This window comes from Amblyomma maculatum, chromosome 8, assembly GCF_055883805.1.
Source record: "Amblyomma maculatum isolate TAMU_Amacu chromosome 8, ASM5588380v1, whole genome shotgun sequence".
NCBI classification, from domain to species: Eukaryota; Metazoa; Arthropoda; class Arachnida; order Ixodida; family Ixodidae; genus Amblyomma; species Amblyomma maculatum.
Window position 1 is genome coordinate 111,016,741 of NC_139351.1, and position 19,946 is coordinate 111,036,686.

The following is a 19,946-nucleotide window of genomic DNA, read 5'->3' on the forward strand; positions in this document are numbered from 1 at the left end:
ATGATGGGTCGATTGGTTATGTGAGACCTTGAGGAGCGGGGCCTTCTGGCACCAAACCTCTCCCCATCTGACAGCGGCACCACTCTCGGCCAGCCACGGACCATCCAGGCAGCGTGCGCCAGTCATCTGGATGGCCACAGTTGGACACCTGCGGGCGCGTCGGACTGACGAACTGCCCGGTGAACAATTAGCAAATTAGCATCCATTCATGCGAATATTCTCGGTTGGAAGCGTCAAAGTGGTGCGTTAAACGAAAGGCGTAGTTAGAAAGAGAAGGGCGTGAAAAGAAGCTACCAAAGATGACAAAGTACCTACTGAATGCAGCTTCCGCGGAGCAGTATGATCGCTCTGCCCTGAGTCCGCATCAAACTCCCAATAGTACCGACTGTGCTTCTGTGGAGGACATGCCAACTCCGCCACCACGGTTTCCTGGCAAGAAGCACGGTTTGACTCATCTTTGTTGTCTGGATCCTGTGAAAACGGTGCCAACCTCATTCGTCCATATTTCTGAGCAACCGATGCTAACCGAGCCCTGTCCTGTTCCTGAGTCAGCAATGTCTATGCTACTCGGCCGGGTTCCTGCCACTGAGCTCCAGGTGTCCAGTCCGCCACGCCCGATTTCTACTACTGCTGATCAACAGGTATCAACCACTTGGGGATCATTAACGTACATTGACGTCGCACAGCACACGCCGAGCATTTTGCATTTCACCTGCATCAAAACGAAGCCGCCGTGCGGCTGGGTTTGAACGCGGGTGCTCGGCTTAGAAGTAGAGCGCACTAGCCACTGAGCCAAGATTTAAATACTGCTACTCGAATGTACCCCACGAGGGCACAGTAAAAATTCATGTAATCAAAATAATTTTTATAACTCTTAATATTACCCTCTCGAGGCACTAAATAGGAGGTGTTTATATTTCCTAGCTATATATACTGCCGGAGTACCCAACTCTGCTCTAGGAAGCTAGCTCACCCTGGTTTTATTGCGAATGCAATACTACTCTAGGTTTCGAGCCTTCAGCCTGGCGCGGTCGCACTCACGTGATGCTGTGACGTCACATCCCACATGACACTTGGCAACACCACCTAGACTACTACAAGGCCTGTGCTAGTATAGGGAAAGGAGGCCTGCATGCGCATTAGCCCAGGGCCCCATTTTTCTTAATCCGGCCCTGGGACTTGTAAACGACTGTAATATCAAACTCTTGCAGTCGGAGGCTCATCTTGCCAGGCGAGTGGAAGGGTCCTTCAAGCTGGTTAACCAACACAGGGCATGGTGGTCGCCTTGGTAGTTGCCCACACATTAGCGAGGCATTCCTTTTCGATGGCCGAGTAATTCGCTTCTGCTTTTGAAAGAGAACGACTGCCGTAGGCAACTACGTGTTGACGCGTGTTGCTCGTCTGAACAAGAACAGCTTCTATACCTATACGTTAGTCTCGTTGGTATGAACTTCAGTGTCTGCGTTGTCGAAGGCGGTGACTGTAGTTTGTGCTGGAAGTCAGGAAATGCATCAGCTTGAGGAGCTCCCATGTGAAAGGCACGTCGATTTTCGTTAAACGGGTCAGCTTCTCGGTGATGCGCGAAGTTTTTGACGAAGCGCCGATAATAGAGAGATTTAGCACACCGTGATACGCTACCGTGATCCGCCACTGCGCGTTTCACTGCCCATGCTCAGATCACTTTGATACCGATAGATGGCGCCACATACTGGATGTCAGATGTCAGCACATAGACCTGCCGCATCGCAACCAATAAGCTTGTGTGCCCCGCCCATGAGCGGTAGAGGGTCACGGTGGCGGATTGCGGATCACGGTATGCTAAATCTCTGTAATAAGCGCATAAACTAAGGAATAGGCGGAGTTGTCTCAGATCTCTCGGGCGCGGAAAGTTATCGATAGCCAATGTTTTTCTCAGGATTAGGCTTAACGCCTTCGGGGCTTACAACGTGGCCCAAGAATTTCAGTTCTCCGTAAGCGAAATGACACTTTTCTGCTTTCAGTACCAACCCAGAGGTTCTAATAAAGGGATGTGTCCGGAAAAGGTCGAAGCGAAAATAACGACGTCGTCGAGATAGACGAGACCCGTCTGCCACTTCAAATCTGCAAGCACAGTATCCACAAGTCGCTGAAACGTTGCCGGAGCAGAGCATAGACCAAAGGGCATACATAACTTTAAATTCATCAGGTGTGATGAACGCAGTTTTTTCTCGGTCTCATCAGCTTCAATCTGCTAGTAGCCAGGTTTCAGGTCAATTGACGAAACATACCTGGCATTGCATAGGCGATCGAATGCGTCATCGGTTCGGGGTAGGGGGTAAACATCTTTCTTTGCTATGTTATTTAGCTGGCGGCAGTTATACGCAGAAGCGTAATGCGCCGTCTTTCTTTTTTTACCAACACGACGGGCGCTGGACTGCGAGACGGCTGAACGATCGTTATCGAGCATATCTTGTACTTGCCGTCGGATGACGTCGCGTTCAGTCTGAGATACACGATACGGTGACTACCGCAAATGTTACGCTGCTTCGTCAGTGGTAATGCGGTGCTTCACGAAGTGCGTCCGTACGACGCACTTCGTCGCTGTACCGCTGTAGCTAGTTGCACCTCATGCTGCTGCCGGTCCGACAGGTCGGGGCTCTCCAGCTTGATGAGCGAGGCACACGCAAGAGGAGACACATCCCGCATGTCATCAATAACGTCGATGTAAGCGATGCCTGTTCCTATGTTCAATTAGTCATATTCATCGCTGAAGTTTGTGATGAACACATCGGTTTTGCCGGCGTGTATGTGGGCGACACCCCTGGCAACAGAGATAGCACGCTCAAGCAGCAAAGAGTAATTTTTTTTCCCCCACAACCCCATTAACGTCGCCGAGAGCTGCGTTGCCCAGAGATAAAATCAGCGTAGACCTCGGTGGTATAGTGACATGTTCATCGAGAACCTTGAGCGCTCACGGGCTGTCCGATCTACTCGTTCATAGCTCTCAATCCAGTCTTGTGGATATTCACTCGGAAAGCCATGAAAGGTAGGAGGCTCCCATTGTTGGTGCAGCACAACCTGAGTCACTACTAGGACAGCCTACATGGTCAGCGTGTGTGATATGCTTGAAGCGTTGTCCGGTAGCAAGCCGAATTCAGGATCGAAGCCGAGGAGCCGGTGATTGGCGCGGTGCACTGGGTGCGCTCACGGTTGTCCGAGGGCGTATGGTGCATGGGCCGCATCCCAGCAGCTCCACCAGATGTCACGACCTCAGGAACGCCTTGAGGGTCAACGGCGTTGACAGCAGTTCCTTAATTCAGGGCAGGGCAGTAACTGAGGCGGCGTCGACGCTTCAGCCAAGCATACAGCTCAAACGAGAGCAAGTCGTCAGTGCCATACTCGGCTGACAAGGGACAGTATTGGTCATGTGTTCGGCACTTTGTGCTTTCGGCACGCGTGTACCGCCAATTTTCTTAACATACATGGGGGGTTGAAATGCAGACAAGCGTCAGGCGCATTTGTGCACCATTTAATACACAGCTTAGTGCTATAGCATTGGCGTATGAAAGTGGCCACTTCGTACTGATACCAGTGATGTTATTGCACATTGTAATTTGGATCAGTTTTTTAGCATTAAAATTTCTAATTCTGAGCACAGAAATGGTGATTTAAGAGCGGCTTGGAGCAGTTAACTTCCAGGTGCAGTTAGAACCAACAAAGCACTGGTTTAGAAGAAATCTGAAGCATGACATTTTGTTTCTAAACCTCTTAGGTTGGCAAAAAATTTTAGTTAGCGTGATGCAAAGGGTTAGCGTGATGCAAAGGGTTCTACACCATTAAGTTTTTCAATATTGCCATAGAATCACAATTATAAGGTCTTCAAGAGTTTTAATGTACAATTCAAACGAAGACACAGTAGAGTTTCATTAATTTAAATTTCAAGGGACCAGGGGCTCTTGTTTAACTATCACAGGTTTGAATTGCCGGCACTGACGAATTCCGACCTAACTCGAGTATGCGTCATCAATCTGGAATCTGCACATCAATACACTCATTATTAATGTCGAAGCTATCCAAAATGTTTCTGCACGTTTCATACTATCAAACTATCAGCGTACTGCCAGTGTCTCCATAATGAAGTGTAACCTTAATTTGTCTGATCTGTCTCTTTCATGAAACATAGCACGCCTGTGCTTATTTCATAATATTTAACGTTTTAATTCCACTCTTAGATCCTCTCTGTTTCAGCCACCATCATACATTTCATCCCGCACCGACCACAAGTTCTTGGGAGGCGATGGTTCGCAAACGAGCAAGACGACGTGCTTCTTCATCGAGACAGAGATATTGTTACACGGATGGGTCATTGTTCACGGAAAATGGAAGAACTGTGTCCAGGAAGATTGATGGTAAGCGTACGTATAGAGAAGGAAAAAAAGAATATGCGGTCACTTCATGCTTAGCTGTGTTATAGGAGTAAGTAACAAACCACTGGACGGCGTCCCAGTTTTTGTGATTTGACGATATATACATCGATCTGCATCATGTTGAGTCCGGTTTAGGCGCTCAGTAAGGCCATTTGTCTGAGTGTCGTAGGGAGTAGAATGACGGTGTTCGGAGCCGTTGTGGTTTCGTTGTGGACGACATTCGTTGAACTGAGGAATGTCGCGTTTTTGAAATTTTAAAAAGGGAGATGGTTATTACTGAAGGCCGGCTACATGTCTCCAATTACATTAAAACACCTCAGCGAAAAAATTTTGAAAGTTTTAGAATTTAGTTAACTAATTCCTAGTTACCATGATCCTGTTTTCTAATGTCAGCCAACGCTGATATAATGCAATGCCGACGAGGCCGTCTCGATATCTCAGCAACCTTGTTTTGAAACATTATTCGCTGAAACTTAGCAGCTTAGATTCGCCTTAAGATCAGGCGCGACGTAACACCGCCTTTTCATTCCACGTTGCGGCGTTGGCATTGAGAGACTGGTACAGAGTTTGGCAGTATGCTAAACTAGTCCTTAGTTGGTTTGGCTTTGGGGGAAAAAAAGGTACAGTACCTGTCGAATTTGCCTTTTGCGAGTACAACATTTGGCCAGCAAATGCTCGCATATCTTCTGCCCTCTCTTTTAAATTATCTTCGCCAAAGTAAAGTTGATATTGAAAAGGTTAATAAGAGAACAATACATTTATTTTTTATGTCACAGATGTAAATATGCTTTGCTGTTTTCTTTCATTCTTTTGTATTTTCTGGATTTCATGCGCATTTATTTTGATAGTATATTCACTGGCCTTGTTGATATTTCATGGTGTGCAGTTATATTAAGCTTTTCCGCAGACTGAAATTATGTGGAAAAGGAAGATGTTTGTAACTCTTGTTTGAAACCACAATCTGAATTTTGGATGCACCGATATTGTAATTACTAACCCTCGCTGTTGCCATGTATTGGGGCCCGAGCGCCGTCAAGTGAATTAACGTTCACTTTTTGTCTCGGGTCCCTCATTTCTTCTTGATATGAAAATAAACTTCAAGCTTCAAACTTCTCGGTCTGCACCTATGCTTACAATGAATGGCATACAATTGAGGGAACATATGACGTCATTTCGGATCCCTATCGCAAACTAGCCTCCAAATTGACTAGCAGTTGGATCTGAATGGGAAGCGAAATGATATTGTCACGTGGTAGTGACAATGCTGCAGGCACAAAAGAGAAGATGGGCGTAGCACTGAAATCAACTCTTTATTATTGCGAAAGCATTGCTTCGCTATGTTCACAGATTTCTGTCCGCAAAATCGTGTCCGCAGCAGCTGTGAGTTATTGAGGAGTGGTAAAGGTTAATGAGTGGGGCCAATCGATAGAGGGTGACGTAATGTTGTATTAAAAAAAATAATTAGGAATATTGTTAATTGAGTAATTAACTAGAATAACTGGTTCACATGTAAGGAAAGACGCAGTATCTGTCACACTTGTTCTGTGGACACCTGAACTGCGCCGTAAGGGAAGGGAGTAAGGTAATGGATGCGACGTCACGCAACCGGAAGTAGAGCCGAAAAGGGCATAGGAAGGGATTGGCGCGTAGTTTGAAGGTACCAAAGAAAATGGGTAAACAAGAAGTGAATTATGTGACGTTGATGATGTGACGTCACGCAACCAGAAGTACAGCCGAAAAGTGCATAGAAAGGGATTGGCGCGCAATTTGAAAGTACCAAAGACTAAAATGAGTAAACAAGACGTGAATTAAGCAACTAGAAGCAACAAGCAACCAGCAGCAGCATCCATGCTTTCACCCCAATGCAGATTTTGCAGTGGTCTGTAATATTTTTGGGTGACTTGCGCCCGCAAAAGAACTAAGCAACTCGATGGTGGCGATAACAGCAAACGTGATCGCATTCGGCAGTGCTCAATTTAAAGTCGGCCGCAGAAACGTCGAGATACGTCAACTGAGACATACTCAAAAAGTTTTAGATAGCACGGAAGCAATTGTGCTTGCTTGCAATCCTTCCTTCTAGACTAATCTCGACACATCTCACGCTAAACAGAAAATGAGAAAGCCGCGTTTCGCGACAGCAAGCACGAACAAACAAAGAACACAATATAGAGTTCCGTGCGATGCAGTCACAGTAAGGCAGCATGCTGGCGGCTATTGAAAATAACAAAATAAAGATTTCGAAGTTTCGTGGCACTATCATCACCCTGAACGCTGCACAAAGAATGGTTGTGTCAATTTTGACACGAAATCAGGTGCATACTTTTCGTTTTTCCCAATTCCGGGGGTACAGCGACGGCTTTTCGTCCGAACGAACTTTATACGCTATGTAACGCGTAAAGTATGAAAGCCTCTGTCGCTGTTATTTCCATCCCCTTTTTTAAAAATGACAGAAGGTTCACAACATTCATATAGAGTGAGGTCACATATTGTACCTATTTGTTTCTGTCTAGTTACGATATTCTCCACTTTTTCAAGTCATCTTGTTCGCAAGACTTAAAGACGTCATCAATTTCTAGTTACAAAATGCTACATCACTTTGCAAGTCATATTTAGTCATACGACCGACTTACGTCGTGTTACGATATACACCACTTGTTCAAGTCATCTTGATCACGTGACTTTCATCAATTTATAGTTACGATTTACATTTAACTTTGCAAGTCATCTTGGTCATGTTATTAATGATTTTGCGAATCATATCTTGGTTATGTTACTTGATAGCGTCATCAAATTTTAGTTACGACATACTAAATCACTTTTGTAATTCATAGTCATAACTCGTCTCACACGGCGCGGTCCAGGTGTCCATCAATGAGCTCTGAAAGTAGAGACCACGTGTCTTTCGTCGGACACCTCGGATGTTACTGTCAAGAGCAAACGATACAAACACAACCTACCCAGTGCGACTCGCAAGAACAGTAGCCGCCGAAAGGGGGCGATTGAGCCGGTTACATGAATCTCGGAGGCGGCGAAATAGCGCGGGAAACCAACATCCTCCTAAACGGGCCGCAACGTGTGTCTGGTCGGATCTCGGAGGCGAAGGTTGGGAGATCCTGCCAGCCGTGGAACCTGCTCGATGCACCTGCAGCGGCCGGCGGCGCCACCGCGTCAGCGGCAGCATTCACGCGCTGAAAACGGCGGGGAGCCAGCAGCAGGTTGCTGAAGAAGTCTCCGTCCCTCTTACCGCGTGCGCCGAGTAGTAGACACACTACACCCCCCTTCGCGCCCTCGTTTTGTTTTTGCTTTTTTGCATGGCGCGTCCCGTTAGCTCCTCTCCACGGTTTTATAATGTCCCCCTCTCCACAGAGCTGCAGCAGTGAAGCGGCTTCCCGGAGGAGGGGGAGTGTGAGTGACCTCCTCGCCCGACTGACCTGGACCGAAAAGTTGGGCCGCCCGACTGCAGAGGCGAGACCAGTGCAGGACGCTAGAAACCACCGCATCGCCTCCACCGCAGCACCCACGAACCCGGGCACATCAGCATCTTCAAAGCAACGCCATGCAGCCGCCAGTTGTGTGACTCGAGTCTTCGTTCCGCGGCTCTTGCGCAAGAGCACGCACACGTGTGTGGTATTTCGGTCTTGTGGACGCCAAGTCTACGCGAACCGTCATCGTGTGCATCTCGCGCCGGTGCTTCTTATCTTGCGAGTGCGGGGCGAGCGACTGGTTCCACGCTTTTGGGATCGTCGTGTGCTGGGTGTGTTTTCCGCTGCCCCCCACCGCGCTTGTCTCTCCTTCCTCTGTTAATCACCTCTGGAGGATTTCCACAGTCCGAACGTTACCATGTCTTTTTGGACCATGTCCCTAGAGAACGTCAATGACGCTTCCACTGTGCGGACCTGTCCTGATGAAGACTCCGAGGTAAGAGGCCCTGGCTAACCACTGGCGCTGTTCCGATATTTATGTGTACGTGCATGTGTGTTTGTGAAGCTTTGCAGCTATATGATGCTTGGCTGTCTGCGTCAATTGCTCCTTACGAATGTATGGCCTGATGAAGCCGCGAATTAGTCACGCCACGAGGCGAAAATCTTTAGAACCGTGCGCTCACCGCTCTTCACCAATGCACCCTGAACGGCGGTAAATCTGTGAAGACCCACGCCAGCTCCGTATGAATGGAACGTTGGCGGTTAAGACAGTGTACTAAGTGAACGGTCAGCAAAATGTGTTCTCAAGAAACCTCGCCTTTTAATTGTTTGCTGCCGACTTGGCAAGCATCGAGCGTGTGTTGGCAGTGTCAGGGCCAGGGCGCCGGTCCGGCCGACCTTGCAGGGGCGCTCGTGTGTGTGCTTGGGTAATTCTCCGTTCTCAGAGTGCGAGAAATCTCATTTTGTACCGGAAGGCGACAACTCGGATCGTGCTGAAAAAAAAAAAAAAAAAATGTCGGATCCAAGGACATATGTGGAATCAAGCAAAATAATGCACGTCCACTTGAGGAAGTGTTATGTGGGGAAGAATGCCTTCGACGGGGCTCTGAGTACAGAGGCGAATGAAGCATTTAATTAGAACAGAAGTGAGTCAGCTAAGATGCAAAGTTAATGAGTTTATTCAGCACCGTCGGGGTTTCATAAATGGCGTCACTTCAGTTTACATCGGTGAGCACCGTCTGGCAATGACAAGAGTAATCTTTTCTTGATTACGTAAAATACTGCGTGCAAATGTTCTGCGTACATTGTTTCGTTCAAAAATTTATGGAACACGTCGGTTATTGAGCCTTGCTTGGCGCACAGCTTACAGCCTTGCGTGAAGCTATCCGTAGATGCGATGATGCCCCTGAGTACGTTGCATATCCTGCACACAAAAACGAAATAACATTCTCTCAATCGCGCGCTGGGAATAATTGTTTAACGACTTCGTATTTCTCTTAGCTTCCTTTTCTTCCTGCCCGTACCCTCACCGCAGGGTAGCAAACCAGGATCTCGTCCTGGCTAACGTCCCCGCATTTCTTTCTCCTCCCATTACGCAGGAACGGAATATTTGTATTCACTGGTACAAAATCCTTTGTCACTGGCTGAACCACGCCTACTGCGTTAGCCCAGACTGCTCCTTGAAAGAAGAAATTGTCTCTCATACACCGAATGGATTTTTCCTCTTTTCTTTACCCAACACGCAAGTGACTGGTGACTCAGTTATCGCATATATGGTTGTGATTATCGCTTAGCTGGCCGCAGTAGAAAGAATTCCACGACTTAAATATTTGGGCACAGCTGCAGTCGCTACTGGCCTTTTTAAGCGTATGTAGCAGCCAAGTGACTCCCTTTTCGCGGGCTGTGGGAACTTTCCTCCCAAATTTGGTGTCGAGAGCGTATGCGTTGCAGCCTATAAATGGTCGAGGTGCTGGCTCAGCGAGTGATCAAGAGTTCGTTCGTTCGCATTATAATTATTTAAGTTCTGCACGCTGGACGACGTTTGGGCTTATATTACAGTAACTGTGTAAGGCGCTTTCTCCTCACGCACATTCGTTGTGACAGATATCCGTGCGGTTCGCATATCCTGGCTGTATCCGGTACAGAGTCGGCCACACTTGTCTAGAGGGGTCCGAGGAGGTCTCCGAATTGTGACGGCAGCCGGCGGTTCGCTAACGCTTGGCCAAAAGCTCCACGAACGTGAACGCCTGACCTGCGTGATTTGCGGGTCGGGAACTCTTGACCACTGAACAAGCCCTGCCGACCAAGCCAAGAATGCGTTGCGCTGCGTCAGGTCATGGTCTCTTGCGTGCTTTGACACGAACAGCAATGTCCCATTTGTACTGCTTTTAAGATGTTCCTGCTTTGTTTCATTATGACTATAATGGTTATAAGTCAATCACGAAATAATGTTTGTACAGACTGCTCCTATCAGTCTGTTACACAGCAAAGTGCTGCCTCATGCTACGTGTCATCCTCACATTTATAGTTGAGCTATAAGCGGCGTATAGGCGTCATCCGATTCTCGTGTCTTCGGCGGACGCCGGCTTTTGTGCTGAGGGGATGTTAATGCTTTGCATTAATAAATAAGAAAGCTCTGCCACATTGGCCACCACTTTGGCGTTGCAGCATGGACCACGTGTAGTGCAGCTCACTTGCTTATCATCCCCATCGTAATACGATCTTTAGATAGTTTCATAAATCTGTTCAGTCGTGTCCGACTCTTCGCGACCCTATGGACCATATCACGCCACGCTTTCCGGTCTCTCACTATCCTCCTAACATCACATAACTTTATCTGCAGCGCCTCGAGTATGCCATCTAACCATAGCGTTCGCTGCCTACCCCTTCTCCGGTGACCCTCAACCTTTCCTAACATCAAATCTTTCTCCAGCGACTCCTCTCTTCTCATCAGATGACCAAAGTAGCTGAGCTTTAACTTTAGAATTTGACCCTCCAGTGAGCAGTCAGAGTTTATGGTCGACAATATCGACTGATTTAATCTTCTGGCAGTCCAAGGAACACTCAAGAGTCTTCGCCAACACCACAATTCAAACGCGTCAATTCTTCGGCGGTCAGCCTTCTTTACAGTTTCATAAATACAGGAGGTTTTATGCTTCTGGGCGTCACTTACTAAACTCAATTTCGTAAGTCCCCACCGGCTTGTTTATAACCGGTTTAGCTGACCAGGCTGAGTCTAATTGCGTCGAATACAATGGCACTGGTCCGGCGAACGCACCTGTAGCGTCGCGGTCGCGATCCCTGCCGTCCGGGAAAGAAGATCGCGCCGAGCTAACTGGTTCGCGGCCGCCGAGCAGAACCAACCGACTCTGGGGGTCGACACACGGAAGTGAACCGGAAAGCGGCCGTCGCGCCGTTCTGCTGCTGCTGGGGTCAGTTGGCGGCGATTCTGCTGTTTCGGGTTTTCTTGTCTTTTTCGCCATTCTCCCTTTACATCCGACTCCTCCTCTCCTCGAGCTCTGCGCTGTGCCTAGCTGTGCCCACATGTAAGCGTAGGCGGGAGTGTCGTTGCGGAGATGGCCGAAGAAAGCGTGCGCTTTTCTTTTTGCTGCTGCTACTTTTGCATTCGGAACTAAAGGGACGCATTTAAAGATCGAAAGGCTCGAAAGTGGGTAGCTTACCAAACCCTTTCAATTTTTTTAGATAGTCCGTAGACTGTCTATAGATTTCTGTCAATAAGGTCTAACACTCGGCCGAAGATTGCTGCTGCTACTTTTGCATTCGGAACTAAAGGACGCATTTAAAGATCGAAAGGCTCGAAAGTGGGTAGCTTACCAAACCGCTTCAATTTTTTTAGATAGGCCATAGTCTGTCTATAGATTTCTATCAATAAGGTCTAACACTATAGATTTAGAGCTGTGCACTTTTTTTGGCTTTTTTCTATACACTATATGGACAAATTTAAGACTGTCTATAGACAGTCTATAGATTGCCTTTAGACGAAAGGAGTATAGACATTAGTCCGTAAATAGTGCACACAAAACTGTAACATTAAAGGATTACCCCAATGTAGTTTATAAAAAGAACCATTTGTTGTCACTGTTTTTGAAGGCGGTGATGAACTAAGCATGCTTATGCATACACCATCGCATTCTACTTTCCAAATGCCTTATTTCACCTCTATGTCGTGCTTTGGTGTCTGCGAATACCGTGGTGCGAAATCGAAAGCTCACATAATGAGTTTGGGATGGGGATCGTGAGTCATGTGGTTTCTGCGTGGTCATAGGCCACCAACCACCGCGGGTTTGAGCGTCGCGCGAGCCGAAGCCCCGATCAGCCGTCACCACGCGCACACTGAAACACCGCAGCGCGCACTCAACCTCCGCAGAGGGGAGAGCGTTTCGCTGCAAAGACACCAGCCTCCAAGTTCACAAAGGAGACGTTTATTGAAACGCCATCCCTCAGCGGTACAGAGAAACAGACACACACACACACACACACACTTACTCAGTCATTGTGTCCCGGGAGCGCGCGAGGAGCAAGGCTACCCTGAGCGCCGCAAACACGCAAGGGCGTGCTGTGATCTCTCTCTCGCGGTGACCAAAAGGTTTCTTTGAGAGAGAGAGAGAGAGTGGGCAATCACCGCAGGGTACGCCTGTCGTGGATCGTTGTAGCACGATCGACAGGCTCGAGCTGCGCTCTCAGGTACGACCCGGAGCGGACGAACTCGAGTACACACTGGTCTGCGCGGCAAAGGCTGGCAGTCAAGAACAGTAGCGTACGCACCTTGCGATGTCTCGGATGGGTCTCTCCTTGGGCCTCGCTCGGACGGTCGCGCGAGCGCGGCCGTCGAAGTGGTGCCGTGCTCCCGCCAAAGCGCCAATGAGATAAGCCACCGGGACGCAGGGACGGAGCTGTGGCCGAACTACAGTGACAAGTCGTCCGGACATTTCTCCGCCGCCTAAGGCGGGAGAAAGGGAAACAGAAGAACAACAGGGAAGCGGGCGGCGGCCGCAAAAAGGACAGCCGCGGCAAGCCCGAATCCTACCATCATTATCAGTTCAATTGAGTACAGCCCAATTTAAAGGTCTCTTCTAATAGTGATCTCCACTTCTTTGGCCAACCCGTGACTCCAACTCTCGGTAGCCCTCTTCCCTTCCCTGTGCCCCTATGTAAGACTCCAGTACTCTTCTGTGAAGTTATTATTGCGTATTTTTCAAAAGCAGCACTTTGACTATGGATGGATGGTGCCGCGCTATTTAACGTTGACAGAAAACCGCGAAGTAGGGTGAATTCATCATCAGGTGAAGTTCAACCCATAATTGGAGACCGGTGTGAGAGCAGCTCACATATGGTACATATGCAACGTAGATGGCGCAGTGGTCTAACGCAGCAGTGCCAGCGATCTCTTCAAACCTTCACCCCATCACTGCACAGTATCTAAGCATCCAACACTGTATTTAGCTTATTTGCAGCATATATTGCGCACTACCTTTAAATATGTTCTAGCATACCAAATCTCATTCCACATTCGATGGCCTCGTAGATTTTTTTGTTGATGTTTAAGGAGAAAGCCGTCCATGGAAAGCCTTTCATGGCTCATGGATCGAATGTTAATATAAACAGAGCGAATAGGAAGACACAAGACAAGATAAAAGGAAGCTGTTTATATTAACAATGAATGTTTACAAACTCGTCCAACAAAGTATTATGGAACGAAATCCTGTGCGCGAGAGTTGTGAGCGAGGGTACGCGAGATCTGTGCGCTGATGTGTCACTTGCTAAGAACGGATGTATGAGGAAGGAAATTAGCTGTCAATCATCCTGATGACGTCATCTGAAAAATAATGACCCTGTCTCCACCTGGAATCGAACCTCAATCCCTGATGCCCAGCCGAGCGCTTTAACCAACTGCACCACGTCCGGGATCGTGAAACGCACATCATAATTCTCTACCGTGAGGATGATAGTCGCAATAATAATGGCGCTGTCACTACTGATAATTGCAATTACGACAGTAGCGATGATAAAGACGATGCATTTAGTTGGTAATGATAGTCCGAGCATGGAACGAAAAATGGTAGGGGTAGCATTAAGAGATAGGAAGCGTGCAGAGTGGGTCAGAGAAATAACTCAAGTTACTGACATTCTAGCGGAAATTAAGAAGAAATGGACATGGGCAGGACATGTAATGCGAAGAGAGGATAACCGATGGTCGCTTAGGGTAACAAACTGGATTCCAAGGGAAGGAAAGCGTAGCAGGGGGCGGCAGAAAGTTAGGTGGGCGGATGAGGTCAAGAAGTTCGCAGGGGTCAAGTGGATGCAGCTAGCACAGAACCGGGTTTAGTGGAGAAATATGGGAGAGGCCTTCGCCCTGCAGTGGGTATAGTCAGGCTGATGATGATGATGATGATAGTCCGAGCAAACGTGATGCACCGTGTACAGCATCAAAGCTCAGGCTTTCGCATTTCTGCAGTGCAGATTCCACAGCGCTCTCAGAATCTTTTTCTTTTTTTTTTTTGTCGATTCCCTGCACATTTTTCTTCTCTCCTTTGTTGTCTCAATTCCCTTCCCTGCTCAGAATATCAAGTCAGCGGGTTTGAAACTTCAGATAAATTATCCACCTTTTTCATTCTTTCTCTCTCTCAGTGGAGGATACATTTGTTTTGCAGTTTACATGATTTTGGCTGTGATTAGGGTGAGGGGGTAAGTAGATCTATTAGGGGACCTGTGCGGAGCGTGTGACCCAGAGAAGGGACGGCGTCGAGCTCCATCGCGAGTTGGCATTTCCTCCTCTGTCAGCGCCCGCTGTGGCGTCGCGTTTGTTTGCCGCTGCTACCGTTCTATGCACGCGGATGACCTGAATATAAAACTGTGACGGGAGTTGCGTTCTCACGGAGTGGCTCACGATGTCGATGACACGGCTTTTTGCGTAAGTCGCGTGAGCCTGCATCGTGACATCTCACTTTTCGCGCCACGAGAAACTTCGCTGACAACGTGCACGGAACCGTGATTCGTCCATCTTCTGAAGCGATGCTTCGCGTCATTTAACTGACCATGGTCCAGATATGATTGGCACGATCGAGTGTGTATGCATCGGTATGTCCGTACAAAGCTTGCACAGCGTGTAAAGTGATGTCGTGTCTGCCGACCTCTGCAGTGTTGAATATATGTTTTTTGTAGCTATTGGTATATTGTCGCTAGCGGTATTTTTTCCCCCCCTGTCCCGGAGCCTCATTCGCGTCACGTAGGACATCTGAGCTGAGTGGTGTTAGGTTTCCGGGCGATTCGACGAACGACGGGAAAGCAGTGACACTAGCTGAAGCTTGCCAGGACGACCTTATTTCATTTCGGCAGCCGTGGCGCTTATATTGCCCTGATATCAAGGCTTTTCGCGCGTGTCATCATGAAAAGGAAAACGCGATAATATGTTCCGTGTGACGGGGATCTTATCAGCAGTATAAAGCAACAGCGGACACAAAAACAAACAAAAAGTATATAAACTCGCCATCACCGCCAAAAGGAACTTGAAGGGGATAACTGAAACGCGCCAGTTCCCGGAGAATGAATATAGAGGGTATGTTCGTAAACACCTCCTGTAATGATGGTCTTTGCATCTCTGAATAGAATATCGACACGATATATAGTGTCACTGCCGCTTAGCTTAAATCCCACTCTGTCGTTCTCGTTTAATTTGATGCCGATCTCTGCGAATCACATAACATGTGACTTTGAGAACAAATTGGAGGGCGCGCCGCTTTTTTCAGCGGAACGACTACTCTTCCACGGTCAGTTTTCACGTTCAGCTTCGACACTCGGATTCCTACACCGTACGTTAGCGTGTATTTACACGCAACACAAAAGGGTATGATGGGAGGGAGACACGCAGTTTCGTTTATTATTATTTTTTACACGGTGGCGCGTCCGCTTTTCGTAGTCGCCACGGCGTCTCTCGGCGATGCCTGCCGGGCTCTCGTGCGATGCCTGCCGGGCTCTTGTGCGATGCCTGCCGGGCTCTCATGCGATGCCTGCCGAGCTCTTGTGCGATGCCTGCCGGGCTCTCGTGCGAAGTCAGCCGGGCTCTTGTGCGATGCCTGCCGGCCTCTCATGCGACGCCTGCCGGGCTCTCGTGCGAAGTCAGCCGGGCTCTTGTGCGATGCCTGCCGGGCTCTCATGCGATGCCTGCCGGGCTCTCGTGCGAAGTCAGCCGCGCCGGCCTATTAAGGGTGTGTTGCCCGATGCGCCGCGGAAGCGCCGCAGGGTCGTCGCAATCTTTGTCGTCGTCGCGTTCGAAGACGACGACGGAGCCACGGAGCTGCACTTCCTTCCTGGTCGAAGCTCTCCTAGCTCGCCGAGGATGAGCGCATTGCGTGAGGCTCTCCCCTTCAGATCGTGCGCCTCGCGGGCTTCGATATTGGTCGGAGGGGTGTATTACCGTATATAGCATCGACGACGCTTGTGCTATACTTGCTTGTGTGAGGAGGCGTGTATAGCTATCTGTTGTGTGAAGCTGTAATGCGCGAAAGTGGTGTGGTCTGGCGTTTGTTATACTTTACAGCCTTCTTGTGGGAAACTGTGACGTCTCTTTAATCGAGTGTGCGCGTTTATCAATGTTAAACACTAATCCAGGGGTTCAGAGCCTATCAAAATTGTCTGACGCTTGCGTGTCCGCATTTAGTCTAAAATCAAACAGAAAAACAATGGAGCGGAGCTGATGCGAACATTTCTGGTTCGAACCCGGGGACAGTAGCCGAGCGTCTTAAGCACTGAACCACTGCGGCGGGTGCCTTCGATGTTTATAACCAGTTTGCGCAGGGTTAAACTTCAGCCTGAACCAGTGTTGAAACTAAATTTTAGCGAGGGTGGTGCACTTACGAAAACTGGAGCCTAACCATTATCGGCTCCAGTATGCCCACCGCATACCGCGGTATGCGGTGGGTATACGGTATTCTATCATTAATCTATTAGGAATAATATCCAGCAGTGTTTAATTGCCTGTTAGACACACCTTGAGTCAGCCAGTTAAGAACGGTTACTTGAGCTAGTAGTGGAACCGCTTCAGATGCACGGATTAACACATTGCAAGAAACGTCGAATGGCATCATTTTTTATCGCAAAGGTTCTTGTAACTTTAATCAGAACTCACGCATCTTGAGAATTTTAAAACCCTGTTAGCGTAAAATAATTGTAAAGAAAAAATCCTGGTCCACGAGACGACTCCGAAATACCATACCGCCGTGAACAGCCTTCTTTCTTCGCAAGCGTTCTGTTGCTTCACGAGGGCATCGTCTGCAGACATGGCAGTAATTGAATTACAGCAATGGAATTACTGTAATTCAAATATCTTTCTCAGTAATTTGTAATGTAATGAATTTCTTTTTCGGTTTGGCAATTAAGTAATGTAACGAATTACTTTTTGGTAGTAATTTCTCAGCGAAAGTAATTAATTCCTTTCGGAATTACGTTTACTAAAGTGCTCCACTATACTCCTTCAATAGACAACAAAGCAGAGTGCCGCGAAAGCAGGAACGACGTGCGGCAAGCCGAAGCCAGCCTAACGGATCGGCAGAACAGTGCGTCTGAGACCTCGTGTGTAGCAGGGTCACTTAGTGCGGCTATCCCATTGCAGCCATTCTCCAAGCAACAGAATACAAGGCGTCAAGGGAATGACGAAGGGAAAGATGATCACAAGAAGGCTGGTTGGAAACTCGTTGGGAGCGCGGTTCAGTGGCACTCCTTGTTGTGTCGGCTAGGGCACAGTGGTGCCTGGTTACACTCGTCACCATGGGGCGATGGAGGATTAGGGTTGGTGGATCTAGGCGGAAGGGCCCATGGCGTGAGCCACCGTGGCTTGAGCATTACTGAGCAGTGAGCACAAAGTGCCGACGTCGACTCTTGGAACTGCGGAAGCAATTAATAACCTAGATTCTTCAGGCTCTCCAAATGGCGGAGACAGCTCCGGGCCAGCAAGACGCTGGGTTCGCCGGTCATTTCACGATCGTTCGACCATGCTCCTGCTTTTGTTGTAGTTTTTATTTATTTTTTTTTCTGTTGTCTTGTTATTTTTAATGGCAAGTGCTGTAGGAAAGAGGGAAGGGATAGCTCTCTGGCACGGAACTTGGCGGGAAAACAAAAGAATGTGTGTGCTTCGTGTCTGGAGAACAAGTTGTCTTGTTTGCTAGCTTTACTTAGTTTTTTTTTCATTGATGTAAACTAATTTAAAAGTAATTGAATTGCTCAGTAGAAGTAATTTTAATGTAATTTAATTACTTTTCTGCGATTTTCAGCAAATAATTAGTAATGCAATTTAATTCATTTTCAAAAGTAATTTTGCGGTGTATGATCGTCTGCTAGCCCCAAAACCGGCGATGAATGCAGGCAGATGGTAGCAGAAAAAAAAGAAAAACTATGTAAAAAAAAGGCGAAGGTATCTCTGCTTCTGCCCTGAATATTCAGTATTTCCTGACGACCCGCTGCAACAATTTGTTCGTACGCCATAGACGCACTAATAAGTGCACAAACCTTCAAATTCCGGACTTCTGCCCTTAAAGAACTGATTTAATTTGGTACATTTCCAAAACGTGTGATGCGTCAAAGTGGCACACAACTCCCATTTCACTTTACCACTTTCGCACCAAATTGCCATCTGACTATGCGCCACTCCCTGCTACACTGGCCTTCTCTCTCTTAGAATCCTTCCCGCGGGAACACGAGATTTTACGTACTTTGGTTTGCGTGCTTCGATGACTCCTTGTATGCCCGTCCTTTATATGGGCCCCTTTTATGGCACAATGTGTAATTTATCGTGACAGATAAATTCCACTTTCACCTTGCTGCTGGCCGCTGATTATGTCATCTGTCACCTCAGCCATCCACGTGAACCTGGGCTGCGGGCGCCGGCCCGTCTCGGCTTATCGTTCGAAGGGATGGGGCGAGAGGCCGTACAGAAATATCATGTACTCAACGCTCTGCTTTTATCCTCACTTATGTGGGGAGGCTTTAATCGAAGGGTTAATGCAGCACCCGTGTTATGGTGCAAGGAAACGTGCCTGTTTTAGTGACCCAACCACGCGAGTTGTTGCCAACTGCGATTTGTCCCTTCAACGGAAGGGATGAACGCTGGGTGTCCTGTCGGGTGAAACGCTTCTAGAAAGGTACAACATTCGCCACGGAATTCTTTTGAAGATTATCTTGCTCCGCAAAGATAAGATCACCGTTTTGGACCATATGGTTGGCTGTTTACAAGGACCAAGATGCCAGAGCAAATTTCCGTCCCAAGCGGGCGCTCCTTCCAAGAGGCCGCGTTTTCTCACCCCACTCTTACGTTCTGCGTCTCGAGGCCTTCCACGTTATGGCATAGACCAGCTGCCGCTGAACCTAATTCAGCGAATGCGTCACCACAGTGCATCGCCCACATCGACAGAGTTACCAGGTGCGCGCTACAGAATAATGAGCCCGTTCCACCTCGGCCGCACCGTCTGGAAGGCAGCATCTGAAGCTGGATCGCATCTTTCAGCGGCCCAGCGCTACAGGGAAGTCTGAAACACCTCCGCCAGGTTTGTTTTTTCGAACTTCATCGCAGTAACCAACGGTGCTCCCCAGCGAGCTCTACGCTCTACTCCGCCCTTCTTCCCTCCTCCCAAAACCTCAGGCGGAGCGAAACACCCTTTCTCAAAACAAAGGCACGCATCTATTCCCGGCCTTATGTGAGTGACTCTTTCGTCGTTGCCGCTGGACACGCGGTTCCGCGATCTGCATTTGAAGGAAGGAAAAACTATTAAGAAGTACGCTACGACGCGCATACAGGCCAGTGCAGGCGGAAACAACTACAAACAAATCTGCGAGGCTTCTCACAAGCAAGCTCAATGGAGGGAAGACGGAAACCGTACAGCGGATGCAAGTAAAGGAGGGGAAATGGAAGCCAAGTTATACGGGTAGAGAGAAGACGGCGGGGAATGGGCTGTGCTTGCAGCGAACCAAGTTCAACTCCTCATCAAGCGGCCCGGAACTCCAGGAAAGAAACCGGCGCCGAGCAGGAAAGCCCAAGAACAGAAATTATACGCGCAGGGATAGAGGGAAACGAGTCGTTCGATACTGTCGTCGTAGTCGTCCCCTTCGT

The 19,946-nt window shown here is 48.3% G+C and overlaps 1 protein-coding gene across 2 annotated transcripts in view; it reads left to right on the forward strand.

The window, feature by feature from the left end:
* The first annotated feature begins 2,566 nt into the window (after positions 1-2,566).
* The window catches only part of LOC146182200 (tetratricopeptide repeat protein 39B-like), a 124,685-nt gene continuing 107,305 nt past the window's right edge, over positions 2,567-19,946 (forward strand). The window contains exons 1-3 of one of the 2 annotated variants that reach the window (XM_084577228.1): positions 2,567-2,703; positions 4,212-4,388; positions 7,773-8,324. In XM_084577228.1, coding sequence (XP_084433354.1) covers positions 8,247-8,324 — 78 coding nt within the window. In that variant the 5' untranslated portion in view covers positions 2,567-2,703; positions 4,212-4,388; positions 7,773-8,246. The remainder of the gene's footprint in view (positions 2,704-4,211; positions 4,389-7,772; positions 8,325-19,946) is intronic. The other variant, XM_084577227.1, reaches the window with a different exon arrangement.